Source organism: Larimichthys crocea, chromosome III (genome assembly GCF_000972845.2).
Source record: "Larimichthys crocea isolate SSNF chromosome III, L_crocea_2.0, whole genome shotgun sequence".
NCBI classification, from domain to species: Eukaryota; Metazoa; Chordata; class Actinopteri; family Sciaenidae; genus Larimichthys; species Larimichthys crocea.
Window position 1 is genome coordinate 14,942,572 of NC_040013.1, and position 24,637 is coordinate 14,967,208.

General features: G+C 42.0%; 2 protein-coding genes across 4 annotated transcripts; both read left to right on the forward strand.

Annotated features, from left to right (window-relative positions):
- Window positions 1-906: 906 nt before the first annotated feature.
- On the forward strand, window positions 907-16,658 carry ercc6 (excision repair cross-complementation group 6). 2 transcript variants are annotated; one of them, XM_027277341.1, is made up of 22 exons: window positions 907-1,042; window positions 1,457-1,662; window positions 1,779-2,007; window positions 2,108-2,228; window positions 2,301-2,415; window positions 4,004-4,721; window positions 6,099-6,230; window positions 6,714-6,872; window positions 7,809-7,944; window positions 8,203-8,373; window positions 8,665-8,841; window positions 10,326-10,442; window positions 10,879-10,974; window positions 11,742-11,960; window positions 12,348-12,458; window positions 13,010-13,129; window positions 13,381-13,475; window positions 13,962-14,107; window positions 14,261-14,830; window positions 14,919-15,090; window positions 15,182-15,260; window positions 15,362-16,658. In XM_027277341.1, the coding sequence occupies exons 2-22, from the start codon at window positions 1,467-1,469 to the stop codon at window positions 15,809-15,811; spliced, it is 4,329 nt and encodes a 1,442-aa protein (XP_027133142.1). In that variant the 5' UTR covers window positions 907-1,042; window positions 1,457-1,466; the 3' UTR covers window positions 15,812-16,658. The 2 variants fall into 2 exon arrangements, with proteins under 2 accessions (XP_027133142.1, XP_010735853.3); XM_010737551.3 differs by having other exon boundaries at window positions 910-1,046.
- Window positions 16,659-18,160: 1,502 nt separating this feature from the next.
- On the forward strand, window positions 18,161-24,361 carry drgx (dorsal root ganglia homeobox). 2 transcript variants are annotated; one of them, XM_027277361.1, is made up of 7 exons: window positions 18,161-18,233; window positions 18,398-18,486; window positions 19,307-19,407; window positions 19,989-20,090; window positions 21,728-21,900; window positions 22,295-22,407; window positions 22,514-24,361. In XM_027277361.1, the coding sequence occupies exons 2-7, from the start codon at window positions 18,429-18,431 to the stop codon at window positions 22,891-22,893; spliced, it is 927 nt and encodes a 308-aa protein (XP_027133162.1). In that variant the 5' UTR covers window positions 18,161-18,233; window positions 18,398-18,428; the 3' UTR covers window positions 22,894-24,361. The 2 variants fall into 2 exon arrangements, with proteins under 2 accessions (XP_027133162.1, XP_019109833.1); XM_019254288.2 differs by having other exon boundaries at window positions 18,181-18,233; window positions 18,326-18,486.
- Window positions 24,362-24,637: the final 276 nt, after the last annotated feature.

Sequence of the window (24,637 nt, forward strand, 5' to 3'; positions counted from 1 at the left end):
ATCATCGTCTTCTCCTCTGTGATAAAAGTTGTCAAGTATTACTTAAATAAACAGAAGATGGAGGGCAAAGCTAGACAGGGTTTACATTCTTCTCTGCAGCTCAACCTTACAGTCACAACATCTTGTGAATGTTTCACTTTTACTATTTCCCACCATAGGTGATTCATCAGCACCTTGATAGTTTATTTTACTTATTCTGACTCCTATCTGTGGCCCTTTATATCAGCTACCCAGACTGAAACCTACAAAGAACACTGCAGGTTTTTACAGGTTATTCTTACAGTGACACACATTCTTTCTGGTTCAGTACTTTCTAAATTCAAATCTCTACAAGTCTCTGGAGAGGTAAATGTGGGTCACCTTCACTGGTTAGGCAAATAGACGACGTGTCTCCATCTTCCTACACGTTCTGAGTCGAGGGTGACAGCAATATCTAAACCCATATATAGATATGTCTATTTACACAAATAAGGCTGTTTGCTATGATTGCTGGCCTTTGCTCAGTCACTGACTTTTTTTAATTAAATCTTTTGTTTATTGTTTCAAGACACTGGAAATAAACATCCTCTAAGATACAAGTGCTCTGTTCACGTTTGCTACATTCATGGAGAGCAGGCTTTCCAAACCTTCAAAAAACATTACATTAAAAAGAAAATGATGCTTTGCAGAAGAACATAAGTTTTAAGATTTGGACTAGTATTGTGGATCATGCAAAGTCTGGATGATTGCAACACACACACACACACACACACACACACACACACACACACAAAAGTCCCAAACTTTCTTGTTCTCATACCTCTAACTTGTTCCCATGCTGGTTAAGCAAAACAAAAATCCAATGGCCAAGAAGATGTGGTCCAGTTCATTTAACTGGGTTAAATGCTCCGCGATCTTGAAGTGATTTCGTGGCGCCATCTAGAGGTCAGAGGAGCCCGCTGCAGCGAGCCAGCAGGGGGCGCTGCCCCGCAGAGAGCTGCTCCGGAAGCTCGTCCCCCCAGCAACATGCCAAACCAAGCCGGGGATGTTGTGTAACTACACGGTCTGTAAGTAACGTCCGTCACTGTCACTTGCACACTCGGTTTAATATCACACACCTCGTCTAAACACACCGATAACGTAGTGACTACCTGCGGTATTAATCTGTGTTTGTTATTTAAACCCGACATGCTGCTGCTGATGTTAGCTTAGCAGGCTAGCCTAGCCACGTAAACAATGGACGGCTGAGAGAGACTTCAGTGTTTCTGACGCTGCTCAGCCTTATTTCAATGTTATTCACGCTAGTTTTAGTCTTCTTTCACTCTATCATTCATTAGAAATATTATTTATTTATTATTTATCACCTTTCTACGTGTTCATTTCATTTACGCTAAGCTAAAAACCTGCTAAAACATCCTGTATTAAAGTCCTACCAAGGTTTAGGAGTTACACAATCCGTTTGATTTGAATGTTTCAGCTCCATCACGATGCCTGCAGAGGGTTCAGAGGACCAGGTGCCCTCCTCTCTCTCCAGCCCTGCCAGTGCTGCCCTTACCCCGGGAGGGGCAGAGGAGGATGGGGCTACAGGGGGGTCAGCAGTCAGCTCTTTGCCTCAAAACATCCAGGGCTCCGAGGCTGCTGCAGCCTATCCTGCCAACACTGGACCCGATGAGGGCAACAGTGGTGAGCTATGCAAACTCTTAACAGCGAAAGAGAGGAGGAGTGAACATGAATGGCTTTGCACTGACGCAAACCCTCCTATTTATCTCTCCTATATTGTCATTTGTGGTGTGGTACAGGTGGAAAGAGGTCCGGGGCCTTGCTGCACATCAACCGTCAGCGTATCCAAGCAGCATCTGCCAGTTCTGGGGCTGATGAATTGCAGGGTCTCGGTGTGGCTGTGTACGACCAGGATGTCCTTGAGCAAGGTGTCCTGCAGCAAGTGGACGAGGCGATCCACGAGGCCAGTCAGGCTACTGCCAAAGCCGATGCTGAGAAGGAGTACGAGTCTGTGCTCGATGATGTCAGGTAAAGGACAGTAACTAGTTAGTTTATATACTGTATGGGTTTGATCACATGTTACAATTGCACTGAAAATGTTATGTTTTTAATGGTGTGTGTGTTTCAGGTCTGTGACAACATCTCTGAAACATATCAACAAGATCATCGAGCAGCTGTCTCCTTATGCTGCCTCCAGCAAAGATATCAGTAGGAAGATTGAATCTGTCAAACGACAGAAAGAAAATAAGGTAAGGCATGGTATGATTTACATTATAATGCTATGAAAACATAATATTGATGATGAACCTTTTTTAATTCAGGAGAAACAGCTGAAGAAAGTCAGAGCCAAACAGAAGAGACTTCAGGCCATTCTGGGAGGAGAGGACACCCAACGGGTGGAAGCTGAGCTTTTGGCAGAAGATGATGGAGAGGAAGGTGAGGTGTATTTCATTTTAACCTGTGTTTTCTTTTCAGTGTATTGACTAAAAGCATTGTCCACTCATTAATGGGGGGAATCAGTACTGGGCCACAAGGCAAAAAAAAAACAAAAACATGCTGGTAGATAATGTGAAACCACGGTCATATTCAGAACAGTGTAGCGGAACAAAGCAAAAATGGAAACAATGCAAAGCATTAATACCAGTTGCAGTTATTGTGAGCAAGAAGGCGGCGGTAAACAGAGTGGTTAGGGAAAAAAACGACTTCATTGTGCAGTGAATAGGAATATCAAGATGTTACATTGTCTGAGGCCCATCAAAACAATTGAATGATATTTTATTAAAATCACAATATAGCCGTTTTTCTTTTATGATTACAAAACTAGCCATTTGGCAGGTGAACAGAAAAGATAATTTTGTACCTCAACAAATACGATCCTCGTGATACTAGTTTTTTTTTTTTTTATCTGAAAATGAATTTTATGGTGCAGAAATGATCATTTCCACTAATTGTGAATCATGTCACAGTCGTAATACCATGTCAAAATAATTAAAATATGATATATTTTTTTAAACAAAAACAGTAAAACAGTGCATGGGGTGTCATTTAGCTCAGTCGGTAGAATATCTGCCCCATGTACAAAGGCTCAGTCCTTGCCGCAGTGGCCCAGGGTTCGAATCCGACCTGTGGCTCTTTCCCGCATGTCATTCCCCGTCTCTCTCTCCCCACATTTTCTGTCACTCTTCAAGCTGTCTCTATCAAATAAAGCTCAAAAAAGGCCCAAAAAATATCTTTAAAAAAACAAACAGTGCATAACATTTTCATACTGAATTTTGTGACAGCTGGGTTAGATTTAGTGTTGAAATGTTTTTTTGTCCTGTTTATTTTTTGCCACTTGACACTGTTTACTGTTCTGTAAGTGAGATCTCTTCCTATCTGGTGGATGTGTTTGATACATGTATTGTAAAAATCCGTCCATAAAAGTGTCAGTAGACATTTTCGAATGCTCTTTTAAAAAGAACACAAAACCAGCCTCTAATTTGCTCCCGTAATAACAATTTATTCTAACATTACGCTGCAATATATCCACCCAGTACATAAGGAAATCTGTTTGACATACACAATGCTTTGTTTTGACAGAGCTAAAAATGAACCAAATAAAAATCACCTCGATGTCACTGAGGGTTGCAACTATAAGGACGAACGTGTTTGAAAGCTGCAACTTATGAAGAGCAGAGTCGCAGGTGTCTTCTGCCAAATGTGATTTCATTGTTGATTTAATCTTCGCTCCTGAACAAAACACATGCAAATATACTTTTGTTGTAAACAAAGTAGTGTTTGTTTATATTCAGTGTTTCTCAGCAGAGTGTATCGAGTTCATCCTTCAGGCCTAACAAATGTGTTCAAAGCTGAAACTGGCCAGCACGTACACATCGTCTTCCTCGCGTCTGCACGAGATGCAAACAAAACTTAATGCTAATCCAAACATTGCTCCATAGTGCTACTAGTAGTTCAAAAAGCTCTTTAAAGATCTATACTTGACAGTTCTGTATCTAACCTTGCTTGTGTGTGTGTGTTGTTCCAGAAGCTGGGCCGTCCACACTGGGCAGCATGCTCATGCCCTCTCAGGAGACCGAATGGGAGGAACTTATCCGGACAGGTCACATGACTCCTTTTGGTACACGAATCCCGCAGAAGGAGGTAAAGAAGGGGCCTCGAAAAGTGATGCTTGCTGAAAACTCGGCCTTTGACCTGTATCTGGCGGATCAGGCCAAGTTGGCTACTGAGAGGAAAAAGGGCCCTCTTCTGAAGAAGAAGAGGAGCTCGGGACTCAGTCCTGATGAGGAGGCTAGGAGAAAAACCAACAGAATTAAATCCTCGTCCAAGGACAAAAAAATGAGGAAGCGCATTCGAAAGCTCCAAATAACTGCTCTGAAGGCCCATCCTAAGGCTCGGCCTAAAGCTGAGCCACAGCTCCCTAAGCCAAAGAAGAAGCATCACACAGAGGGCGAGGAGACAGACAGTGAGGGTTCAGAGTACCTGCCCAGTGATGAAGGCATAGATCCTGACCAAGAAGAAAGAGAAGCCATGGAGGAAGGCTTTGGGGAAGATCATGAATCGGAGTATGAGTTGAAACCATACAAGAGGAAAACTGAGGGGAAGGGGGCAAAGAAAGCAAAGAAAAAAGAGGAGAGCGAGGAAGAATACTGCCCTGAGAGTTCAGAGGAAGAAGAGGACGAGAAAGCCAAAGACAAAAAATGCAAAGATGATGGAGATATTGAGTACTACAGACAGCGAATACGGTATGATCGTGCACCTGCTGTTTTAAACTTCCAGTTTGTTGTGGTTATGGTTGGATGCAAAAAAGTTTTCATCTGCAAAAGTCTTCACATCCGCGCCTGTAAATGACATGCTCACCAAACACCAGATGGAGCTTTGAACTTTGCATCACATTTGCAATAGCGGCGGTGCAAATGTGCTATTGTTATTCCCTTTAGTTAAGGAGAAAAGCAGTCGGTTTCTGCTGGCTCCATAGTGCAGAAGGAGAGTTAATCCCAGATGAGATTGGCAGCTGTTTCTTGACTAAGCAAATTCACTCCCTGCTCTTCTTCTCTCTCTGCTCTCACACTGGCCTAATTATCCTCCTGCACATGGTTTTATACACTCACTCACTCTAATGCTCAAATTAATGGAAGAGCAGCCCTAATGAGATTTCATATTTATAGCTGCCAAATAAATTGTGTTGGCATGTGTCCTTTTTCTACACTGCAATGATTGAATGTCAATTCAACAGCATAGACATGGCATGGATGGTGAGGCTAGCTTATATGAGGAATGATATTATTAGAGCGGGCGGTATTTGTAGTTGGGTTGGGGGGGTGGAGTGGGGGCAGAAAAGTGTAATTAACTGAACCAATGCTTAGTCTTGACTTAATTAGAGAGTGTGGTCTCTCAGGCCCAGCTAAAGGACCAGTTTCGTGGCAGGGTGACAGGACCAGGCCCAAATGAAGATGGATTCTTATCCTCTCCACCTCACACCTTTCTGGGGAACTCGCACTACTAATTGTCTGTATCAATCTTCATTTGCTGCGCGACGACTGTGCCTCTAACTGCCCTCTCTCCTGCACCATTAAAACTCTTCTCCTTTACATTTCCCTTTTTGCTGTAGATGTTTCACCGCTCAAGGGAAATACCCACAACTCAAAACATTTGCTATCCATACACCTGTGTAGGCAAGTCTTTAAATAAATCACTGAGTGCAATGGGTGCAAATGAAACATCTATCCATCCATGCATTCTCTTTATCTGCATACCCTGTTTAGGTTTGCTATGCATGGAGTGGCTTGGTAAACCCTGGACAGGTCACTAGTCTATCACAGGGCTAATACCTATAGACCGAGGTATCCAATATGAAACATGTTTAACTTGAAATGTGTCACTCTCATTGAGCCTGGATCACCAAATGACTTTAATTTTGGAGGACTAGCACAATAAAACACTCCAAGATTAAACTGACAGCGTGCTTTTAGTCTTGACACCCATGTTTAAGGGGAAGCATGTCTTTGATTTTTGACTTCTGGCTTAGCGAGTTGATTGTTGAACAGCCCCGAAAATCTTCACAGTGAAGTAGATGAAAGATCCGCTAGAACTTAATTAGCATGTACTTATTCTCTTACTAGGAAATGGAAGCGACAGCGTCTTCGAGAAAGGGAGGCGAAGAGGGAAAGAGGCGAGGAGCTTACAGATGACAGCGATGAAGAATTTGACGAAGGCTTCAAAGTGCCCGGTTTCCTCTGGAAAAAACTCTTCAAGTAAGTTCTGAGTTATCCTAAATACCCGCACAGTCTTTTACAAATGTTTTCAACTGTCAGCTAAATGATTCATCAAAAATCTGTGTACTCTGCGAACAACCTTTGTCCTGAAACGATGACGATTGACCAAAGAGTATTTGATCAAAACACCATAAACCTGATTATGTTACTGATACTATAGGTCACTAGTATTCATTGGTATGTTGTTTCGTCATACCAACATCATCTATTGGTGGCAACACTTAGAGTTCAGCGTAGTTGATAAACATACAGGAGGTTTGCTAAGCCTATTTTGTGGATTTATAGTAGTTATAATATATATTTTCACTGTAAGAAACGTTTGCTGGTAGGCATTTAGTTATTTGCTCTGACACTTAATGGCAGGCATAATTGAAGCAGTTGAAATGCGCTGTGATTACCATCCACTTGATTTTGCTGTGACTCACAGGTGTTTTTAAGTTTCTGCATATGTTTTTATCACAGGTACCAGCAGACAGGTGTGCGGTGGATGTGGGAACTCCATTGTCAGCAGGCAGGCGGCATCCTGGGAGACGAGATGGGATTGGGTAAAACCATCCAGGTCATCAGCTTTCTGGCCGGACTGAGCTACAGCAAACTGAGGACCAGAGGATCCAACTACAGGTACGCACACACACACACACACACACACACAAACTGTGGCCAGAGACTGTGTGTCTGTATGGTATGAATATTTGATTAGGGGGATTTCTGCTTGAGAGTGTTCATCTGAATTATTAAACATGTTTCAATTATCAGACTCTTCACTTTCTTACTGCAGACATCAGAGAAAACACTGACACTCTGTATGTGTGTGTGTGTGTGTGTGTGTTTGAGAGAAAGTGTGTTAGAGTAGAGGGAGTGTCCTCATGAACACTTAAAATGAATTTTGGACTCATGAAGTGGGTGTGGAACAACAAATCACCCACGTAAAGCATGATGCAGTGGTGCTGATAATCTGGTTTTACTGCACTAATGACACTCAAACATTTAGGAGGTGGAGCTTCCCTGATGGTCAATACTCTGTCTACTATAGACGCCCACAAATTGATTGCTTGCAAACTCAATTATGGCCAAGTATCAATAGCTTCCACCAGGCAGAGGTTCATACCAGCCCATTAGTGTATCTTTGTGTGTGTGTGTGTGTGTGTGTGTGTGTGTGTGTGTGTGTGTGTGTGTGTTTGACAAAGCTCTTGTAAATCTTCACAGAGGAGCTGAGCATGTGTCCACACACCTTCTTTGATTCATTTGTAAGGCGCAAAGAGTGAATGGAGCTTTGTAGTGAGATCCTTCTGCTGTATTATTGTACACAGACGCTTGCTCTGTTTCCCCAGTGCCAGTATACATCATGCATTTACATACACTTCAGGCAAGCAAAGCACATTTTCATTTTCACTTCTTCTTTATTTTCTATTATTTGCTATAGAAATGATGACTGTAATATGCTAATGGAATTTGCTGACATTATCCAAAGTTAAATGAACCCAGTGTTCCCTTGTTACCCATCTTAATCACAGGTCTGAGATTAAAGATCTCTGTTCGTTGTTCGTTTGGTTGTAGGTATGTTGGTCTAGGTCCGACAGTCATTGTGTGCCCAGCTACAGTCATGCACCAGTGGGTCAAGGAGTTTCACACCTGGTGGCCTCCTTTCAGAGTGGCCGTTCTGCATGAAACTGGCTCTTTCACCAGCAATAAGGTAATTGTCTGTTCTTGTGTGTTGGATTTTCATATTCATAATTTAGTTAGAAAGTTTTCCACAGGGTCTTTTTTTCCTCTGGGGGGCACTAGAGGTCTGTTTATGCAGCATTATCTCTTCACTTTCTCCCCTCTCTCTTTAAACCACATTAAAGGGACATGCCCTACTTCCATGCTCAAGCTACCAGAGATGGTTATGAATTGAACTGACAAAAACCTGCGTTGTAATGTGTGTTTTTTTTTTTTTTCTATGTTGCAGGAAAAGCTCATTCCAGAGATAGCATCGTGTCATGGTATCCTGATCACTTCCTATTCAGCTGTGAGGAATATGCAAGACACTTTGCAGCGCTGGGATTGGCACTATGTTATACTGGATGAGGGCCATAAGATCAGGAATCCAAATGCGGGAGTTACCACTGCTTGCAAACAGGTATTATTTCAGACACATTCATTCACATTTTAGTTTAGTTATAGAGGTACAGAGTAACAGTGATTTTTGCTCATGATTACATCAACTTTGAAAAGTTGAAGAAGTAATACGTGCCTTTTTAATTTGCGTCAGTTATCTCTCTATACATTCTCACGCACCATCAGAGCTCATGTTCCTACCTTTTAAGAAGCTATTTACTTCCATTCATTCTTTGTGCAGCAACATCATGTTAGAGAATACTATCGATCTTTTAGGAATATGTAACATACTTTCTCTTTTCCCCTTCTCTAGTTTCGCACTCCACACAGGTTCATCCTGTCAGGCTCTCCCATGCAGAACAATTTGAAGGAGCTGTGGTCTCTGTTTGACTTTGTCTTCCCTGGCAAGCTGGGGACGCTGCCCGTCTTCATGGAGCAGTTTTCTGTGCCGATCACAATGGGAGGATACAGCAATGCCTCGCCCGTACAGGTCAGGATTTGTATAAATTCTGCCCTGTAATCCTCCTCTTAATTTTTAAAACGTCAAAGCGTAGGAGTAAAATAACTTCATTAAGAAAAGTAACCCATTTGAGAGCTGGAATACATTTTCAGAAGATAAAAGCAAAGCATAAACCACGTGTAAAGTCTGACCACAAAAGTGTCATTGTGCTTAACCTTGTCTTTTGGATTGTACAATTTGTTTCTAACTTTAAATGTTTTAAATTAAAAGGTTCAAATGAAATCAAACATCATTTTAAAAATGGAATAAGGATAACACAAAAATCCATCAGGCTTATTTGCATTGTCATCCAAAGTGAATGAGAAGGGAAGGAAAATGATAAGTATGATGAGTAGTCAGTTAATCCAGTAAATTAACCTATAGCCGTAGCACAGGGAGGGAGCAATGAAGGGCTTAAGTGTCACTTGACAACAGTAGTCACACACGTGCATGTATGCACAATTTTGGAGAGCTAGATGGAAGCAAGTCAGAAGGAAAGATAGTGGAGCACCGGAGCCATTAAGTGCAGTGCAGGATAATGTAAGTCCATGCAAAGGAACTTCAGTACATCCCTAGTGTGTGTGAGAGAGGGAGAGGCTAAAGTGGAGAGCCAGTGAGCTAAATTGTAGCCCTTTGTCATTAGTGTTCAGTCGTTAATAACCCACTGACTGTATGGATTTAATTATTTAAGCTTGCTATTGATGCTTCTTCCGCTGTCGATAATAAAAACCTTTACTAATTATTAATGTTATTAAATGGTCAGAGAGGGCTAAGCTCTGCTGCCTTATCCTCTTCTCGAAATTCTCAGAGCAGCAGAGCAGGCCCTCGGCTCATGTTTATGTGTATGTACAATCAAATGTATAGGTAAAACCGTATGCGGGTGGGGCGGGGCTGGAGGGGCGGTGGGATCCATTACTTTGCACCCCCATGTGAATCCACTCAGCAGATTGTGCAGGGATCACTGGATCATCTGCTGCCCTCCTCTTCTTTTCCACTCTGACCTCCACTGAGCCTTAAATCTGACTGTCTTATTGTCCCCCCCAGCTGTGCTGAGTGTGTCTTTGATGCCTCTGCAGACCCCTAGTGAGTTAATGTTTAAAAGGCTAACTGGCCTGTAGCACTGACTCCAGATAAGGCACATTTGCAGTGGGGCTCCTAGTGTGGGGTGGGACAGAGTGTTTCTCAAGGTCCCGTCTCTGTTTCCAGTGAAGCTGGACGCTTGTAGATGTAGTGGTAGATGAAAGAAGAGGGTCTGTCCCTCGAGACCAACTCCGATCAATGTTTAATGGCTCGTACTGCTGAGAGGGACAGCAACATGAGGGAGGTGATGAAAGGGGGCGGAAGAGGGGCTAAACGACGATCATGCCTCAGGAAACATCCATCCTGACAGGTGTGAGTGTTGATGTGGTTGTTTTGCTTTTGTTCTAAAGCGGCTTGTTTTGTGCTAAAAGGTCTAACTGTTGTTGTTTTGTCAGGTCCAGACGGCGTTTAAGTGCGCAAGCGTGCTGCGGGACACCATAAATCCTTACCTGCTCAGAAGAATGAAGGCAGACGTCAAGGCCAACCTCTCCTTACCTGACAAAAATGAACAGGTATTCATCATTCTCTTTAAGACAATTGACCCTGTTCTGTCTACGTATTGAACAGCCTCTCACGCCAGCATCTCTTAACTGGGGAGGTGTTTATCTGATTGGATGTGACTCTATGTGCCATGTCTAAGGAGTATTTGATGAATGTGCATGGCCCTTGTCAAAGGAAGGCAGCTAATAAAGTCCTACTAAAGTAAAAGGAGCAGGTATTCATTAAGGTGGCCGGTCCCTGGTCTGTCCTCGCCGCTGATGCTGGTTGACTCCTCAGTCCACTTCAGCTCATTAAGTCAGTCCCTCAGGACAGCAGTGGTTCCAAAAAACACATTGCTTCCCTCTAATTTCTCTTCACACACACTGCACTTCATCAAGGGGCTGTAAAGCGGATGTTCACTGCTCATTACACACTCTTACACAGCCCTGTGTGTTTCTGTGTGTGTAGGTTCTGTTTTGCAGATTAACAGAGGAACAGCGGCAGGTGTATCAGAGCTTCTTAGATTCCAAAGAGGTCTACCAGATACTAAACGGAGACATGCAGGTAAGCCTCCGTGTTCACCGTCTTTGTTTTATGGTTCTTCCATTCAGGCTCTTTGTGTTGGCCCCTGCTGCATTATAAGGACAAGCAGGGCAAAACTCTCAGTCAAGTGGAAGACTTCCAGGAACAAGACTTTGCTTATTCATTATTTAACCTCCTAACTGATGAATATCAGTTCGCCTCCCTTGCTTACAGGTCTGTGTTTTTCTGCACCCCTCGAAGCGGCATCGGTGGAATAAAACCATTTTTTGGCCATGTAAATTTTGTTAAACCCCTAATAGCTTGACTTAAGTATTCTTTAAGGTGCTCTCTTCTTTAAGGATGCTGTGTAGTTGGTCTTCTCACATTAGTCAGACCCTGGAGAGAGAGAGACTCGACCATTTATCACCACTGACCAAATGGACGTGGTTGGAGAGCCAGCGGTGACCAGCAGATTGTACACACACACACACACACACACACACACACACACACACACATGCTCTTATAGACATATTCAGTGGTCACTCTCAGTCCATTAACCACCATTACTAATGCAGTGACCACTGGGCCTTCATCAAGAAACACAGCCTTTATCGTCCGTAAATAAATTATGTAACTCATTCCTGTAGACTAAAGTAAATGTGTTTATTTGTTTAAAGGTGCAATGCTGTAAAATGCAATGATATCTTCCAACCTTTTATATCAGTTTTATCACCCGTGACCAATTCTGTGTTCATAAAAGAAAGCCCTCTATTAAGGAACCTTTCTTCTTTCTTCGTGCCGTTTAGGTATTCTCAGGTTTGATAGCGCTGCGTAAGATCTGTAACCACCCGGACCTGTTCTCAGGCGGGCCCCGGATGTTGAGGGGAATCCCTGAGGACCAGCTAACTGAAGAGGAACACTTCGGCTTTTGGAAACGCTCAGGAAAGCTGATAGTGGTGGAGTCTCTGCTGCGTCTCTGGTTCAAACAGGGCCACAGAGTCCTGCTCTTCACTCAGTCTAGACAGGTCAGGAACACGTTGCTCCGACTGTCTGTTTCACCTAGCGATCACTTTTCCAATTAATTGTCATGATCACTTGTAAGTGTTGTCTCTGCATTTGTTCTTATGTACGTACAACCTCCGTGCTTGTAAAATTGCATGTGTGCGAGTGAGTGAGAGAGAGAGAGAGTGTGTGTATGTGAGAGAGGCCCCAGCTGTTGCAGTCAATACCAATGAGATTATACCTCAGAGGGAACCTGAGACCCTCCCTGTCGGTATCTCTGTCCATGTAATATTAATCTGCTCTAATCCTTTTAGAGATAATCCAAACCTCAGCCCCTCTTTCCCTCTCTCTGTTTCTTTCCCTCTCTTCCTTTTCTCTCTGCTGTCTTCATCGTTTCCCTCCTTTTCCAGATGTTGGACATCTTCGAGGTATTTGTGAGGGAGAATATGTACTCGTACCTGAAAATGGACGGCACTACAACAATAGCTTCCCGACAGCCTCTCATCGCTCGCTACAATGAGGTAAGGATCAGTCATTCCTAATGGCTCTGAGTGTTTCCCATGAAAATCCCGTCCTGGGGGACAAAATGCTTCAGTGGAACCCTGCACACCCCGAGGTGGAAACACTAATTGATGACAATCTGTTGTTCAAACTGGTTGTACCTTATTGTCTCTGTCAATGTACGTCTATCTTCAGAGGAAAGAATTTATAATTATAGCCAATAAATAGCGATGAAACCTTCTAAATTCTCACCAGTATATCATAATTCAGTGTGTTATTATGTAATCACACACTGCATTATTATGGAAATTTGAAATTTCTACTCTGCAGTCAAGTAAGCAAAAGCCCAGTTTAGATTAAATTATTTGATTCTCTTCAAATAGAGTAATTTAATTTGAGACAACGGGAGTGTTGTCGCACTTTGATATTACATTACTAGTTAACATATTACTAATTAAATTTATTGATCTGATTATACCCCCAAAGTGATTATGAAAAGGGGGTATAAAACTGGACATGATTTTCATTAATCGGTGACATTTTTTTCCGCCCTTGTCTTTTTTTCTTACAGGACAAATCCATTTTTATCTTCTTGTTGACCACTAAAGTCGGAGGTCTGGGAGTCAATCTGACTGGAGCCAACAGAGTCATCATCTATGACCCAGACTGGAACCCCAGTACCGACACACAGGTTAGACAGACAGACACACACACACACACACTCAATAGTTCAAATAAAACATTTACTAGGCGCATTATTTATTTATTTTTTTTATGATTTTTCTTCTTATACTTATGTACTTGTGTTATTTGCTACTTAAAATGAACTACATTTCCAGTTGGACACCAGCTTTTCCTGCTTCTCACCTTGAAAAAAAAACCTTGACTGTGTGTTCATCATTCACCTCAGTCATTTATTTGTATGTTTTGTGTTTTTCATAGGCACGCGAGCGGGCATGGAGGATCGGTCAGAAGCAGCAAGTGACGATCTACAGACTGCTGACTGCAGGGACCATTGAGGAGAAAATCTACCACAGGTCAGAATGTGTTTTTCTTGTTTCTTTTTTCTTTTTGACACATGATACTCAATCAAAGAGGTTCTAAAAAGTTCTTTTGTTCTTTCTCTCGCCTGGTTTTGTATTATAGTTATCCTTTCACTGACTTCACATGTTCATGAATGTTGGTAATAACATGACTAATTGCTCACATCACCGCTGTATTGCTACTTGCACCATCCCAGTTCTCAGTAATTGAAAAGCTTTCCTGCATTATTAAATGGCCAATCTAGGACTTCTAAACGGTTGCTCTGTTTGGTTTGGGTCTGTAAAGTGCTTTCAAAAAGCAAGTTGGAAAAACTGCGGGGATTCTATTTTGGTACCTACAGTCGTGCGGTTAACTAATTTTCTCATCCATCAGCCAAACTACTCTGTGGTGACAGAGGATTGGGGTTGCCTGCTGAGGTAAAATAGCAAATTACAAATATCCCAAATATCTAATTCTGTATTTTATCTGTTGTAAATCAGGCAAATCTTCAAACAGTTTCTGACCAATCGTGTTCTGAAGGACCCCAAACAAAGGCGGTTCTTCAAGTCTAACGACATTTATGAGCTCTTCACCTTGTCTGATCCTGATGGAGCTCAGGGAACAGAGACCAGTGCCATATTTGCAGGTCTGCAGGTTTTATTTGTCCATTTTGTTCTTACCAGAGAAGCATTTTATTGTCCAGTTATTAGATTATCTGACTCTCTTCCAAAAATAGGTTTTCAGAAAGCGCTGAGCTCTAAGAATTCATCTAACTGTTTTTGTTTTAATTCTCATACAGGTACAGGTTCTGATGTCAAGGCACCCAAGAAACCCGAGAGGCCAAGGCCATCACACACGGTAAACCGTGGCAGCCATGTACATAAACACTCAACAAACCAGAACGAAAGTGGTGCAGACAGCAGACACTCCTCAACAGTCATTCCCACAAAGGATGGAAACACTCAGATCTCTCAGGTTAACCCAGATGTCCCAACAGACAGTCAAAGCACCAACCAAAATGGAGTGGATGTAAAGCTAAATATTTCAGCAAATACACAACATACAGGACAAAATAACAGAGACTGGGACGCAGTCAAAAACTCAAATTCATCCAGCTCTCACCAACACAGAGACAAAGACTCTGGCCTGACTAGCCCACAGAAACACAGGGAAAAAAGGAAGCACTGCGACTCAGCCGACTCGGACAAACACAAACGTAAGAAACGCAAACACAGTCAGGATGCTCGATTTGAAGGCCACCGCATCTCTCACTTGGTGAAGAAAAAGACTTATAAGAAAGCGGACGGTGAAGACAGTGGGACGGGGAAATCAGACGATTACGTCTTGGCAAAGCTTTTCAAGAAATCTGGTAAGATTTTTGTGCACAAACGCCATCATCCACGGTTTGTTTAGTGAAATGATCTTTACCGACTCTTGTTCACTTTGGTCTTCTTCAGGTATCCACAGTGTGATGCAGCATGACACCATCATGGAGTCCTCCAATCCTGACTATGTTCTTGTGGAGGCAGAAGCCAACAGGGTGGCCAAAGATGCCCTGAAAGCCCTTAAAGTCTCTCGCCAGCAGTGCAGACTTCCCTACAATAGACCTCCTCCTCCTCCACCTGCAAGGTACAGTCTCTCACTCACACTGCGAGGCTTTAGAGCTTCACTTGTCTCATTTGAAACAAGCGTATGTTTTTCTCCTTGTTTGCTCTCTCAGGAAACGGTTTGGACAAAAGAAGAATTCTCTCTTGGTTGCACCTTCTGTACAATCTGTCCCTACTCCGAACAAATGCAAGGTAACAGCAGTGTTGTTATGAACATACATTAAGTGTAGTTAGGGCAGTCATTTTGTATTTGTGATGCCATGTTGTATAAATTCATCTGTTTTTGTCTTTAGGATGCTGCTATTATAAAAAAGTCTACGTCAAAGAAACCAGGTTCAGGAGGTCATTTCAGTGGTGAGGGGATGGAAAGTGAGTCAAACACCACCCCACTCTCCTCCTCCTCCCTGCTGGCCAAGATGAAAGCCCGTAATCACCTCAGCGTGCCCTCCAGCCAAAGAGACGAAGCGGAGGAAGAGGAGGATACTACTGGAGCTCCAGGAACGAGCTCCTCCCCAGCTCCACCCACAGAGCATGATGAGCTGTTGGTGGATCTGCGCAACTTCGTAGCCTTCCAGGCCAATGTGGACGGACAGGCCACCACCCAGGAAGTGCTGGAGTATTTCAAACCGAGACTGACCCAGCAACAGGCACCTGTCTTCAGAGAGCTGCTCAGGAGCATCTGTGACTTCAACAGGACTTCTGGCCAGGAGGGAATCTGGAGACTGAAGGAGCACTTCCGCTGAGTGAAGCTCAGACTGAACTGTGATGCATATTGAGTACTTGTCAGCTCTGAGTCTGTAGAGTTCAAGCTTACAATATCATTTTTTTTATTTTTCATGACTTTTTTTATGTCGTTTTGCTGTTGTCTTGTCAAATTAAGATGTCTGACAAAAGTACATCTGGCACAATGGATCATTTCAGTTTACAGTTTGTTATGAAAGGACCATACTGTGGGCCATTTTCCTGTAGAGTGGACCATTACATTACATTGGTGGATAAACTTGAACGAGTATCAGTTAATTATCAGATAGCTAAGTCTTGAAGGGAAAGTCCGCTGCAGTGTATAATTTGTTTCAGCTGTACTGGGAACTTTTTGTGCTTGTTCAAGCATTGCTGTGATGGCTTCTGTTTCTGTTAATTGTTGTTTGCACCTGATTATACTTGAAATCACTTCTTCTGTATTTGTCTGAAAGTTAAAACTATTACCTCTGAGTAACGATTTACTCAGATATATTTGTCATTTGCTTTCATAAAGTGTGTCTCAGATTTTGTAACATGATTCTCTGAAATGTAACAGGGGAGCAGTTTGTCATTTTGTAAATACAACCAAGCATGTTTTTTTTTGTTTGTTTGTTTTTTGGTACATTTTGTAAAGCTGACTTTTCTTAAACTATGTCCAATTATAGTGTTGATGAAGGTTGAGGGGGCTTCAAAATAATATTCTACCATTTCTATTCTACCTCCAATTATTTGTGAACCACTGACAAAGAGCCAATAAAAGTTATATTGCTGCCATGTTTTTTAAAAATCTAAAAAGCTCAGAATGCACTGTTTTGTATATGATGTATGCAATAAACCTCTGTGACTGTTTTTATTTTTCTGTTTTGATTATTTGAAGTAAAGGAAGACTTATTGAATTAGTCTGAAACTATGTAAAATGTATTTTTAAAGAGATGATCAGCCTATGAACACAGGTTAAATGTTAATATTTACTGCAATAATGGACATTTTTATATAACCTGAGCGTGAAAGTGTGGTGCTGACCAGGGTCCTGAAATGTAGTCTGATAGATAGTCCTCAAATCAAAAAAAAAAAAAAAAACCTTGTTAAAGTTTACTTGTGAAATTGTTTCTAACCAACGATGATGAGAGGGTAATTTCATTTAGTCATTTAAGCAACCATCAGAGGATGGAGAGGAAAGGCGCTGACAGGAAGCACACGCACTCCAGGCCTGCACTCTTGTCAGACTTGTCTAGACCAAATATTGGGATAAAGTTATCAACCGTTATTTGATTTCAATTTTCTCCACGCACCTCGCCGAGGTCATAATAACAACTTTATTTTCAGTGGTGCATAAATTAATTACGCGCATTTAATAACTAAAATATCATTATATTCCCCCTTTAATAACATAAACGCTGCACGCCAGGGAAACCCTTAATAGCGCGGGGCCCTGTAACTGGCCATTATCCGCCTGTAATGATATTACAGAACCAATTACGCGCCATTAGAAGGGATTTTCTGCACTTTATGTGGTTTAGTCCAATCCCGCACTCCTCTTCTAAATTTCAGCTGCTTCTCGAAGCCTCATTTTGCCTCCACCTCAGAGACGCATGGCGTCTGCGCTCTGCCGTCCCAGATGCGCTTTAAAACTAATTGAAAGGGTCCCGCAGCAGATCATTTATCTGAGGAAGCGAAATAAATCGCAGGACCCCTTGCTGTGAACAAAATCAAAAATTTGGCCTTGTGAGTGTTCTACATGCGCAACCCCTTGTAAAGTGGACCCCCTAACACACCCTGACGAGCAATTAACCCACCCGACAGTCAATCTAAAACCCAAAAGCAGTCATCCTCCTTTTTTTAATATATGAAAGAACCAAATAAAAAGTGCAGCGGGTATGTGTGCATGTTTATGGTTAGGGAATATGCTTGACTCTGGAATAACAATCACTTGTGATGATTTTTTTTGGCACCAGAGCAGAGCTGCCGTTTGCCACCCAGGGTATATCTCCCTTCTCTCTCCTTTTTTTTTCTGTCTTTTTCTTTTACGCACACACACACACACACACACACACCAGGGGTTGGGGGTGAGAGAGACAAAGCCGTGATAATCCGATTAGGACCAATTAGGCGTGAGATTCTGCGACACTAGCTGAAAGCCTTAACACTCTGTAGACAGTTATACAGTTATAGAGACATCTGGACACTCCCAGAGAGAGACAGAGAGAGATGTGAGTGTGGTGTGTGTCTGTGTGTGAGTGTGTGTGTGAGTGTGTGTGTGTGTGAGTGTGTGTGGAGAGAGAGGGAGAGAGAGAGAGAAAGGGGGGTGGGTGGGGGAGGAAGAGATCTGGACACTCCCAGACAGAGAGTCAGAGAGTCAGAGGAAGTGCAGCAGCCTTCTCTCTACAGAGCGGGAAGTCACTCACATCAGCATCCTCACTGCAGGTAGGATGCTCTCTCGCGTCAACTTTGAATCTTGCCGCACGGTGACGCCTCTTCTAAGGACGTTTCTAATGTGTTAAAATGTTCCACCACAGATCTGAATCGCACTGCAGCTGATGTAGAGCCCTTCCCGAGGCTTGGGGCTGAAACTTTTGTCTCTGTTCCAGGTTCAGTTTCGCAGCTCAGAGACGCGCCAGGATGTTCTACTTCCACTGTCCGCCTCAGCTGGACGGCGAGTGCTGTCGCTCCAACACATGTAAGTGTTTTTTTTCTCTCTTCTGTATTTTTGACAAAATCTTTTCGTTTTACTTTATTTTCAGCTGAGTTCTTTTTTTAAATGTCTCTCCTGAAGCCGGAGTGTGAAAAAGTTTTGCGGTGTTCGTCCTGCGCACTTGCGCGCACAAAGTGTGTGTTTTGTTGTTGGAGGAGCGACAAAAGGCCTGAGCAGATGTGTTCCTTTTTTCTATTTTTACGATCATCTTCAATTAAAAATGAAAGTGACACACGCCTGAAAAGCAACACTTATTTTTATGCTGTCATAAATGAAAAGATTTCCGCAGTCATGATCGCAGTAACATTGTGGAAATTAAAATTGGTCGCTTAACGCATCCCCATAATCATTTCAGTTTAAATCAGCAGGTATTTGAATTTGTGTGAGAGATAAAAGGTGGATATAAAGGGTTAAGTCAGATCTCCCCCTCTGTTATGTCAATCTGCTGGCTGTTTTGGTGAAAGGCGCTGGTGGTTTGGCCCCGGGGCAGAGGGGGCGTTTTGTCCCGGGCACAGATGTTGGGTGTCATGCCTCTTAGTCCGTCATGGTTCCCATCAGACACACGACATCAATGTTTCATGCAACTAATGGAAATACAAAATGTGCCAGAGAATAAATTCCCTAATCTTGTCTGCTTTGGCCAATATTTATAGTTTCTTTTATCCATTTCTTTTTTTAGACATGGAATCCAAATTTTCTTTCAAACACTGTTACTGCATTAATTTAAAAAAACAAAAACAAATATATGAATTATAATCTTATTAAGTGACTGAATTCTGTCTAATAAACTTTTTTTTTTTTTCAGTGAATTCAAGTGGTTTTGGCAACCACGCCCCGGCTGATTTTGATGATGGATTTCTCCGCAGAAAACAGCGCAGAAACAGAACAACATTTACTTTGCAACAGGTAATTATTCTCCTGGTTAGAAATAGAAAACAAGAAATATCTGAAACTTCGCCTAAAGAGAAAAAAGGCATTTATTAAATATGCAGGAAAAAAACAATTGGCAAAGTTTTTTTTTAAATTGGCATGGAGTTTTGCTCTTCATATTTTATATAAAATTAAATCCTTTGGTTTGATCCCAAACAACCTAAAAGAAAATAGCATCACTGCTTCACACATATGAAAATAAACAAGATTAGGAAACCTCTACTATAAATTAATATTTATCCTTTTGATCATGCGTGGGTATAACTGTAAATTGCCCTCTCTGTTCGTGCAGGCAATTTGATGTTAGGCCAATATTTAAACCTATTTTAGACTACTTATTTTATCTAACAGTCTGTTATTCATGTCAAATGTACAAGAGTGTTTAAAAGTTTTCTGTTTTTAAACAGCACAGAACTGATGAATATAATAGGAAAGAAAGAAAGAAAGAAAGAAAGAAAGAAAGAAAGAAAGAAAGAAAGAAAGAAAGAAAGAAGTACAAATGAATCATGCAATAGAAAACTTATTTGAAGTATAACTGGTGCTTTGTGTCCATGCAGTTGGAGGCTTTGGAGGCTGTCTTCGCTCAGACTCACTACCCGGACGTGTTCACCCGGGAGGAGCTGGCCATGAAGATCAACCTGACCGAGGCCAGGGTGCAGGTAGGCTGCAGCAGCGTTATGTGTCCTGGGCACGTTTGACCATGCGAGAGAGGGTAAATTAAGCCACTCTGTCATCTCGGCGATGCACTTTAATAACATCAACATAATGGTGAATATTAGATTAGCTTGATTAATCGGTCATTCATAATTAACCAGCGATAATGTTCCTCACTAATTTGTCCGCGTCTCAAAGGTAGGAATACATCATCCATGCAGATCTCTTTCCCGTAACGCAGACAGAGAGCGATATGTGCTTTAAGAGAGGGCAAAGCCTTCAGCCTCTCCCTCTGTGTGTGTGTGTGTGTGTGTGTGTGTGTGTGTGTGTGTTTTGCAGATCCACAAACACAAAAAAAGGAAAAAAAGCACACACACACACACGCACCTTAAATTTGGCAATTTATATTCCACTCCTGCCCTGCACATATGCGCCGTTATAAACTTGGCCAGATGTAATTAAGTTATGTGTCCTGTATGTAATTTCCTGCATTCCAGATTTGCTTTTGGGTTTTGTTGTGCGCGCAGATCTAATTGTGGGAAATATAATAGTTTGCCTTTTGTTCCCCAGGGTCATCTTACTATCGCTTAAACCCAATGGCGGGGTTGATAATGGAATCCAGCGCTGTAAATTAGGGATTGTAAACAAATTATTCCCCTCCTAATCCGATTACCACATTCCTATTATTAAATCTGAACATGAATCCACCGCAGTATGCAGGGATATTAAACTTACATTATTATTAGAAAATAAATTTCCTTTCTGTTGTAGTGTTGTTGCCCCCCTTTTTGTAAAGTGTCAATGGGCCTCCCCCGCATTAAGAGCACGCAGCAAATTGAGATTAATGGAGCAATTATAGCCCATTCAGAGAGGGGTGTGTGTGGGGGGGCGCGACTTCTAGCTGGAAGGTGCAAGGGTGAGATAAGTCCATTGGTTGTATTGTTGTCCTGCCACCAAAATGTTGTCCTTTCTTTATGCCGAATGAATGCATGTGTTTTGTTTGGCTGTTGACATCATTTATACCTCCGGTACAATAGGAGGGATGCAGAGCACATGCACACCGACTCTAACCTCCATTCACACATCATGATTAATGCCTGCTAGAACCAAGTCCTAATCGAATCTGATGTTGTCAAACAATCACTAAATAGGGAAATAAACGACTTCATCATAGCTGCCTCTCTCTCGGGCAGCACAACTGTCAGTGGGAAGTCATTAAAATATGATAATGAAAAATTGCTCAATTAAATGTTGTTATAGGCAGTGACCTTCATTCGATTAAGACACCAGAACTTGGCTATATGTTCTCAGCTGTGTGGATGGTGAAGTTTTTGGGGATTAGTCGGACACTGCTGGACATTATAGAGCTGGTGTGTCATGTTCAAACACCTCTTGATATACAGGACAAAATAAAGCAAGCAGAGGAAAGTTATCTATGCACTTGTTTGTCTGCAGAATGCCAAAAGAATATGCATGAGAAATATTTTTTAAAATGGCAGAAATCAATAAGCAAAATAAATGGATGTAAACTCCTAACGTGTCAGGAAATGCAGTAATATTTCAATTTTAATTAGTCATTTAATTTAATTGCCTTTCATTTCATTTTTTTCCCTCTCTCTCTCTCTCTTTTTTTTTAATGCAGGTTTGGTTTCAGAACCGCAGAGCAAAGTGGAGGAAGACGGAGCGAGGGAGCACAGACCCTGAAGGAGGCAAAGAGCAGATGAGTGAGGGCACTCCTCCATCTCGCAGCATCAACTCTCAGTCCCCGGTGGACCACAGCAGAAAACAAAAAGAACCGCTGGAGATGCAGCAGAGGTGAGAAAAGACAGATAACTGTTGTAGCTTGTGAATCATTATCCTGTCAGTAGGAGAAATTTGTGACAGGAAGGTTGCCCGTCCAGATTTGCAGACTGGTGATGGAAATAAATCAGAGGCAATATCTTTTCTGTCAATAACAGCTACCACAAAACTCTGACAGTCATCTAGATAATTTCTGTAGACTACACTGTGTCCAAAATGAACTCTTTCAATTAAATTGACTATAAAACAATCAAAGCAACAAAGAAAATCAGCTTTGCGGCGCAGTGGAGATAGAAAAATGTTAGAAAACAGCTGCAGATTTTGCCAGAAATGTAAATTTATCAACAGAATAATTTGTCAGTTCAACTTTTCACTAGATAATTGGAAACAGTATGTCTGTTTTCTCCAGTATCAACAGGACAGTGGGTCCAAGTGGTCCGTTCTTCCCATCTTGTATACCAGGCACCCTCCTTAACTCTGCCACCTATGCCCAGGCCCTCTCACAGGTCGCCACACTGAAAGGTAAATATGATTCTCATTAATTAACAAATAGAGACGGTGCTTATAATGATGAAAACCTGGCTTTTTTACTTCTCTCACCACAAGTCCCACCTTTGCTATTTTCCAGGTAATGGATTGTGCTCCTGCTGTGTTTCTGACCCCATGGGCTTGTCCTTCCTGCCACCCTACGGTTGTCAGGGCAACCGCACAGCCAGCGTGGCCGCCCTGCGCATGAAGGCCCGTGAGCACTCGGAGGCTGTGCTGCAGTCTGCCAACCTGCTTGGTGCGGCAACCGGGCCCGGCGCTGGTGTGGGAGTCCTATCTGGAGTCAGCGTGAGCACACCCGGCGTGGCGAGGCCCACGGTGGGCCCTCCCATCGAAGTGCCTGGCGCTGTGGGAAGAGGAGGAGATAGCTCCAGTCCCAGCCCGGCCAACAAGGTGTCAGTCATGGGCAGCAGTCCTGACAAACACCTTCACTGCACCAAGGAACCACTGGAGAAAAAGTGAGGTGCTGGACATAAACGTGGATGTACTGATACTCTAAATCTGTGTGATCGTGCCTGTTATTACTACTCTACTCTACTCTGGTCCTATGAGCAACTAAGCACAACTACTGACCGACTCCAGAAAAAGCCTGGGAAAGACTTTACTGATATCACAATGTATGGATGCAAACATTAAAATATTTATTTGACAGTAAATTATTATTGTTTGTGAGAAATGCTGAATATTTGGGGCCTTGTCATCCCCAGAGAAGCACAAGTGTGGTTTTGGATCTATATGTGTCTTTGTGCACTCTTGGACTCTATTTGATGGACTAACATAGATACGACATATGTGCAGCAAAGACCTATTTGATAATGTGAATTTAAGTAATCCTGATACATTTCCTCTCGTTTTCTTAAAGAGGACAGATGCATACATTGTGAATGTTAATGCATGTAAACTGTAAGTGTAGAAATGGTGGCAGGACAGTGAGGATTTTGGCAATATAATGTTTATGCCATCAGGTCGGTAATGGGCTCAAACAATCTCTCATTCTTTTGATTTTTAAAGTGAAAGTGCACTTTAATATTAATCAGCCATTTTCAGTGTAAATGTGTACATGTGCCAGAATACAGTGTGTTTGTGTGTGGACCCCAGGCAGGCTGAAGCAGACCCAATGACAGAGTGGTGGTTGTCCCATCCACTCTGTTAGCACATCTGTAGCGTCAGCAGACAGGGAACACACCAGTCCTGTTGTGACATGTTCTTTAAAACAATTAAAGATGTAGTCGCTCATGTTCCTCTCCTGTTGCCTCTCGCTCCAGCCATCTGTTCTGATACATTATTTATCAGTTTCCCTTAAAGCCGGGAGAGGAGAGCAACCGTGACTCTTATTATTTATTTACTTTTAGTAACGTTCACCCTCTTCTTTTTTCTCTCCCTCTCTCTGAGCATTTCTCTCTTTAAAAAAAAACATTAAACATGATATATGCTATTTATTAATGTTGAATTTACATTTAAAAAAAATATCATCTCCCATTACCTCACGCAGCAGTTTATCACAGGCAATACATTTGATGATTTATTTTGCCTAAATATCTTTCCTCACTAGAATGACTCTTGAATAAAGGATCAGCTGATCAGATTGAGAATACTTAACCGCAGAGCACACGACCAGTAGTTGGGCTGATTCAATTTGCGTCCTTGAGGATTTTCAGGAAATTACTTTTGATAGTCAATAACACAATTAAGTAAACTACACACACATTATCATGAATAATTGATAAGAAATTATGTATTACCATGAAGTACTGGTTCAATAATTGATGAGGCGACACCCTGGTGACACAGAAGAGGGAGATAATGTCAGAAGTCGTGCCAGGTTGTACACAGAGTACAGAGCACTCAAAACCCTTTTTTTAACCATCATGTGTGCATGTTGTAAATACACAACAAATATTCCAATAAAGTGACGCCTTCGCTGACTATGAACCCCCCACTTGTGACATTAACACTTTTTAAGATTTGAGTTTTTGTTTTGTTTTTTTAATTCTATTTTATTGGAACACCATATTTCCCTACAAAAAAAGCACACACCACCCATAAAACAAAATGACACCTTTTAGACAAAATGCAGTCAAAATAAAGTTTGAAAATCAGAATGTTATGTTAGAGTTATGGACTATTTCTTTTAGGTATTTGGTATCATAATATAGGTCTGTTATATAGGAGGTACTGTATCTATTTGTGCCCCAAATAATATTAC